Source organism: Mandrillus leucophaeus, unplaced genomic scaffold (assembly GCF_000951045.1).
Source record: "Mandrillus leucophaeus isolate KB7577 unplaced genomic scaffold, Mleu.le_1.0 Scaffold112, whole genome shotgun sequence".
Lineage (NCBI taxonomy): Eukaryota > Metazoa > Chordata > Mammalia > Primates > Cercopithecidae > Mandrillus > Mandrillus leucophaeus.
Window position 1 is genome coordinate 773642 of NW_012099432.1, and position 6476 is coordinate 780117.

The 6476-nt window shown below is 53.8% G+C and overlaps 1 protein-coding gene across 2 annotated transcripts in view; it reads right to left on the minus strand.

Annotated features, from left to right (window-relative positions):
- TYK2 (tyrosine kinase 2) overlaps positions 1-6476 on the minus strand; it is a 43883-nt gene that overhangs the window by 16771 nt on the left and 20636 nt on the right. For both annotated transcript variants that reach the window (XM_011994450.1, XM_011994453.1), the window contains 5 exons: positions 6246-6333; positions 3803-3930; positions 2343-2478; positions 2104-2258; positions 908-1058 (listed from right to left, as the gene is read on the minus strand). In XM_011994450.1, the coding sequence (XP_011849840.1) occupies positions 908-1058; positions 2104-2258; positions 2343-2478; positions 3803-3930; positions 6246-6333 (658 nt within the window). The remainder of the gene's footprint in view (positions 1-907; positions 1059-2103; positions 2259-2342; positions 2479-3802; positions 3931-6245; positions 6334-6476) is intronic.

The following is a 6476-nucleotide window of genomic DNA, read 5'->3' on the forward strand; positions in this document are numbered from 1 at the left end:
CAGGCACAGTGGCTCACACCTGTAATCCCAGCACTTTGGGAGGCCGAGGCGGGTGGATCACGAGGTCAAGAGATAGAGACCATCCTGGCCAATATGGTGAAATCTCATCTCTACTAAAAATACAAAAACTAGCCGGGCGTGGTGGCGGGCGCCTGTAGTCCCAGCTACTCGAGAGGCTGAGGCAGGAGAATTACTTGAACCCAGGAGGCAGAGGTTGCAGTGACCCAAGATTGCACCACTGCACTCCACCCTGGCAACAGAGTGAGACTCTGTTTCAAAACAAAAAAAAAGAAATAAAATAACATATTAATTTTTTTAAGAAAACAATACAAAAATTTTTTTAAAAGAAAAAAAAAACTGCAATGGTCTAAATCTCTAATCCAAAGAAGTTGTGTCTCTGCCCAGACAAAACATTAAGGAGGCCAGGCACAGTGGCTCATGCCTGTAATCCCAGCAATTTGGGAGGCTGAGGCGGATAGATCGTTTGAGGTCTAGAGTTTGAGACCAGCCTGGCCAACATGGCAAAACCCCACCTGTACTAAAAATACAAAAATTAGCTGGGCAAAGTGGCACGTGCTTGTAATCCTAGCTACTTGGGAGGCTGAGGTGGGAGGATTGCTTGAACCCAGGAGGTGGAGGTTGCAGTGAGCCAAGATCGCATCACTGTGCTCCAGGCTGGGTGACAGAGCAAGATTCCATCGCAAAATAAATAAATAAATAAATAAATTAATAATAAATAAAGGAGAGCTCAGGGCAGCCAGGCAGGGCATGCTTATGAACGCCACTGCAAGAAATTGGCACACACCCTGAACCACTGTACAGACACCTCTCGTGCGCTGTAGGCATACAGCAGGGATCCCAGCCCCGTCCCACTTCCCCAGGGTCCCAGCACTGGGATGGAGCTCACTGTGGGGCTGCAGCCGGGTGAGGTCACGCAGGATGGTGCGGAATGAAGGCCTCTGGGTTGGCTCATAGGTCAGACACTGGCTGGTGAGTGTGGCCAGCTCTGGGCAGGAGGGCTCGGGCAGCCGGTGCTGCCTCTGGTAGAAATGCTCCTTCTGTTGGGGAAGGGACTCAGAGGAGTCAACATCCTCCCCTCGCCCCCACCCCTTCCCCAAGAGGCAGAGTCAAGCCCCCACAGTGGACCGCCAGGTGCCCACTCTTATCAGTCCCATTATACAGATGAGGCAACTGAGGCTCCACAAAGTGGGAGGACGTGCTCACAGCCGCAGAGCCAAGCCTGGGACCCAGGTCCAGTGATTATGCAGAGCTGGAGTGTCACAGTCAGCCTCCAGCCCGGAGGTCCCCTCCCGCCCCTCCTGTAGACCACAGCTCCTCAATACACTGAAGCCTCAGCCTTTGCACAGGCCATGCACTCTGCCTAGGCTGCCCTTCTTAGCCGGACTTGTTGGCATCATTCTACACTTAGATAAAACCTTTTCTGGGACCAGGCACTATGGCTCATGCCTGTAATCCCAGCACTTTGGGAGGCCAAGGCGGGCAGATCACCTGAGGTCAGGAGTTCAAGACCAGCCTGACCAATATGCTGAAACCCTGTCTCTACAAAAAACACAAAAATTAGCCAGGCGTGGTGGCATGTGCCTATAATCCCCTCTACTCGGGAGGCTGAGACAGAATCACTTGAACCTGGAAGGCCAAGGTTGCAGTGAGCCGAAATCATGCCATTGCATTCCAGCCTGGGCAACAAGGCGAAACTTCGTCTTAAAAAAAAAAAAAAAAACCATCACTCACAAACCTCCTCTGGGAAGCCTTGTCTGACCCCGCTGCTGAGTGAGGCACATCCTCCAGCCCTCTTCCCCACTCCGCAGCCTGGGCCTCTCCCATCACTGCCCTGGTCACTCTGCCTAAAACTGAAATCAAGTCTCTTACTTGCCTTGTGTGTACCAGGCACAAGTGACTTCCACAAGGACCTAAAAAGGCTAGGACTACACTGAGCCCCAACGAGTGGACCCCTGCTGGTGGCCCAGACAGACTTGAAGTCACGAGACCAGAGGGGAGGCAGCTTTGAGCTCTGATTCTGTCCTCTGGATTCCTTGGAGAGGTTCCCATCGTGGGGAGGGCCCAAGGGTCTCCTAGACATACCTCGGAGGAGCTGCGGCTCTGCAGTGGGGCCTCGCCATCAAAGCAGATCTCCAGGAGGGTGGCACCAAACCCCCACTTGTCCATGGCAATGCTTAGGCTGTTGGGCCCACCTGGGAGGCATTCGGGGGCCATCCAGGGGATCCGCTCCACTCGCTCTGGGAGGCCAAGGTCAGAGGTCACCAAGGGTGAAAGGAGCAGGGGAAGCCCCGGACTGTGCCCAGGTCCCCTCGGGTACTCACCCTCCCTGGAGAGGGCGCCGAGGCCCACGCCGGGATCACTCAGCTTGATGAAGGGGCTCGTGCCCTCTGCCAGCCCCAGCCGAGCCAGCAGGATGTTCCGGCCACACACATTACCATGTACCAGGTTCTTGTTCTCCTGAGGTGGGCAGGAGAGGGGGTGTGGCCACTCAGGAGGGGCACAGATGCCAACCCCAAACCTGGACCCCAGAGGGACAGTCAATGTGAAAAGGACAACTGTGATCATCACTGGGTTTCTTGTTGTTTTTTGAGGGGGTTATTTTTTTTCTTTTGTTTTTTTGCGACAGGGGCTCATTCTGTCTCTCAGGCTGGAGTCTAGTGGCACGAACATAGCTCACTGCAGCCTCAAACTCCAGAGCTCAAGTATTCCAAGTAGCTAGAATCACAGGTGCACACCACGACGGCTGGCTCATTCTTAAATTTTTGGTAGAGATGGGGTCTAGCTATGCTGCTGTCCAGGCTGGGGTACAGTGGCGTGATCATAGCTTACTATGGCCTCAAATTCCTGGGCCCAGGTGATCCTCCCACCTCAGCTTCCTGAGTCCCTGGGCCTACAGGTGCAAGTTACCACATTGGCTAATTTTTTTTTTTTTTTTTTTTTTGAGACAGAGTCTCACTCTGTCACCCAGGCTGAAGTGCAGTGGCACGATCTCGGCTCACTGCAACCTCTGCCTCCCAGGTTCAAGCGATTCTACTTCCTCGGCCTCCCAAGTAGCTGGGATTATAGGCGTGTACCACCACGCCTGGCTAATTTTTGTATTTTTAGTAGAGACGGGGTTTCACCATATTGGTCAGGCTGGTCTTGAACTCCTGACCTCGTGATTTGCCTGCCTCGGCCTCCCAAAGTGCTGGGATTACAGGCATGAGCCACCGCACCCGGCCTCACATTGGCTAATTTTTTTTTGTATTTTTAGCAGAGGCAAGGTTTCACCATATTGGCCAGGCTGGTCTCAAACTCCTGACCCCAGGTGATCCACCTGCCTTGGCCTCCCAAACTGCTGGGATTACAGGTGTAAGCCACCACGCCTGGCTATTTGTTTATTTTTTAAAGACGGGGCCAGCTGGACGTGGTGGCTCACGCCTAGAATCCCAGCACTTTGGGAGGCTGAGGCGGGTGGATCACGAGGTCAGAAGTTCGAGACCAGCCTGACCAACATGGTGAAACCCCATCTCTACTAAAAATATAAAAATTAGCTGGGCATGGTGAGGGGCACCTGTAATCCCAGCTACTCCTGAGGCTGAGGTGGGAGAATCATTTGAACTCGGGAGGCAAAGGTTGCAGTAAGCCGAGATCATGCCATTGAACTCTAGCCTGGGCGACAGGGTGAAACTCCATCTAAAAAAAAAAAAAAAAGACGGGGTCTCGCCCTGTTGCCCAGGCGGGTCTCGATCTCCTGGGCTCCTGGGCTCCTGGCCCTCCCTGACTGACACAGGCCACACACCAGGTAGCTGAGGGCGCTGGCTAGCTGCTGGGCCACCACCATCTTCCAAGCCATGGGCACATGGCCCCGCTCCCTCCGCAGCCACACGTCCAGGGGTCCGTGCTCCACGTACTCTGTCACCATGATATCTGCAAAGACACAGCTGCTCTGGGGTGACCTGCCTGCTTCTGCCCTCTGGATGGCAGGGAATTGGAGGAGAGGCCAGGGAGGGACTTGGCATGTGGCTGGGGAGGTGTCAGGGCAGAAGTGTGGGTGGAGTTTGGTCAGGGTTGAAAGTGAGTTTGGGGAGAGAAGAAATGCGGAATACAGCAAAGGCAGTGGTGGATGAGGGCATTGGGGTCCAGGTGGTGTGGGGCATGGAGGAAGTTGAAGTTCAAGAGAGAAAGGTGGGCCGGACATAGTGGATCACGCCTGTAATCCCAGCACTTTGAGAGGCTGAGGCGGGTGGATCACCTGAGGTCAGGAGTTTGAGGGCAGCCTGCTCAACATCATGAAACCCCATCGCTACTAAAAAAAAAAAAAAAAACACAGCCGACATGGTGGCTCACGCCTGTAATCCCGGCATTTTGGGAGGCCGAAGCGGGCAGATCTCAGGAGTTCGAGACCAGCCTGGCCAATATGTCGAAACCCCATCTCTACTAAAGATACAGAAAATTACGGTGAAACCCTGTCTCTACTAAAAATACAAAAAAAATTAGCTGGGCGTGGTGGTGGGCGCCTATAGTTCCAGCTACTCAGGAGGCTGAGGCAGGAGAATGGTATGAATCTGGGAGGTGGAGCTTGCAGTGAGCCGAAATCGTGCCACTGCACTCCAGCCTGGGTGACAGAGTGAGATTCCGTCTCAAAAACACAAAACAAAACATAACAAAAAAAACTTGGGAAGCTGAGACGGGAAGATCCCTTGAGCCCAGGAGTTTGAGACTAGCCTAGGCAATATAGTGAGACCCCCATCTCTACAAAAAATTTTTAAAAATCAGCCAGGTGTCCCACCTCCTCCACGGCACACGCCTGTGATCCCAGGTGCTCAAGAATCTGAGGCAGGAGGATTGCTTGAGTCCAGGAAGTTGAAGCTTCAGTGAGCCATGATGGCACCACTGCATTGCAGCCTGGGCAACAGAGGGAGACCCTGTCTCACAAAAAAGGAGATAAAGGTGAGCCTACAAAGTAAGCAACTAGGGATCGGCATGGATAAGCAGACGCTGGGGGCTTGAGGTTGGGGTTTAAGTGATGTTGGGGTACCAGAGTAGTCAGGGGGCTGTGGGTCAGGGCGTCAGCCAGGGTCCAGGGGAAAGTGGGGAAGATGCACACACACACAGGGGGTTGAGGGATGGGCGGGTCTAGGGTTGCTCTGTACAAGGGCTTTACTTTTTATTTATTTATTATTTTTTTTGAGACAGAGTCTCACCCTGTCGCCCAGGCTGGTGTGTAGTGGTACAATCATGGCTCACTGCAGCCTTGAACTCCTGGGCTCAAGTGATCCTCCCATTTCAGCCTCCCAAGTAGCTAGGACTACAGGTACATGTCACCATGCCTGGTCCTAATTTTTTAAATTTTTTTTTTTTTTTTTTTTTGAGACAGAGTCTCGCTCTGTGGCCCAGGCTGGAGTGCAGTGGCGCGATCTCATCTCACTGCAAGCTCCGCCTCCTAGGTTCCCCCCATTCTCCTGGCTCAGCCTCCTGAGTAGCTGGGACTACAGGTGCCCGCCACCATGCCTGGCTAATTTTTTGTATTTTTAGTAGAGACAGGGTTTCACCGTGTTAGCCAGGATGGTCTCGATCTCCTGACCTCATGATCCGCCCACCTCGGCCTCCCAGAGTGCTGGGATTACAGGCATGAGCCACTGCACCCGACCAATTTTTAAATTTTTTGTAAAGATAGGGTCTGGCCATGTTACCCAGGCTGGTCTTGAACCCCTGGGTTTAAGCGATCCTCCCACCTCAGCCTCCTAAAGTGCTGGGATAGGTGTGAGCCACCACACGTAGCCTATACAAGGAGTTTTGAGCTACCTGCAGAGGAAAGGAAGAGGTGGGGTTAGGCAGGGTTGGATGTGCAGGGCCTGAGGTCTAGGAGGTCAGGACACATCAGTGCTGGAGTCTGCCTGAGGCCATAGTGCTGATGGGGCCAGGGGCAGATGGGTGCTGGATTGTAGAGGTTGTTTGGGAGGTAGATGGAAATGGGGATGTAGTTGGGAATCAGGGTGGGGGCTGAGACAGAGCGCAGGTGAGGGTCGAGGTGTTGGTATGTAAGTTATAGGCTGGAATATCGTCAGGAGTTGGGGTCTAGGTTGAAGGTCAAGGTATAGCCCAGGATCAGAGTACAGGTGAGAGTCGAGAAATAGGGATAGGTTGGGGGTGTAGGTCGAGGGTTGGGGTACAGATCAGGGAGTGGGTATAAGACAGGGGTGGGCTGCCAAAGGGGGATGGGTATGGCGGGACCCACTCACTTTCAGGGCCGCGCACACAGACGCCGTGCACGAAGGCCAGGTGCACGTGGGAGACCTGGCTCATGAGGCTGGCTGTCTCATAGAAGGCCTGTGGGGGCCGGGCAGGTCAGGTGGCTGCAAAGCCGGCCCCTCCCATCCCACCTCCTCCACAGCCACACCCCTCCCATCCCACACCTCCACAGACACACCCCTCCCATCCCACCTCCTCCAGACACACCCCTCCCATCCCAC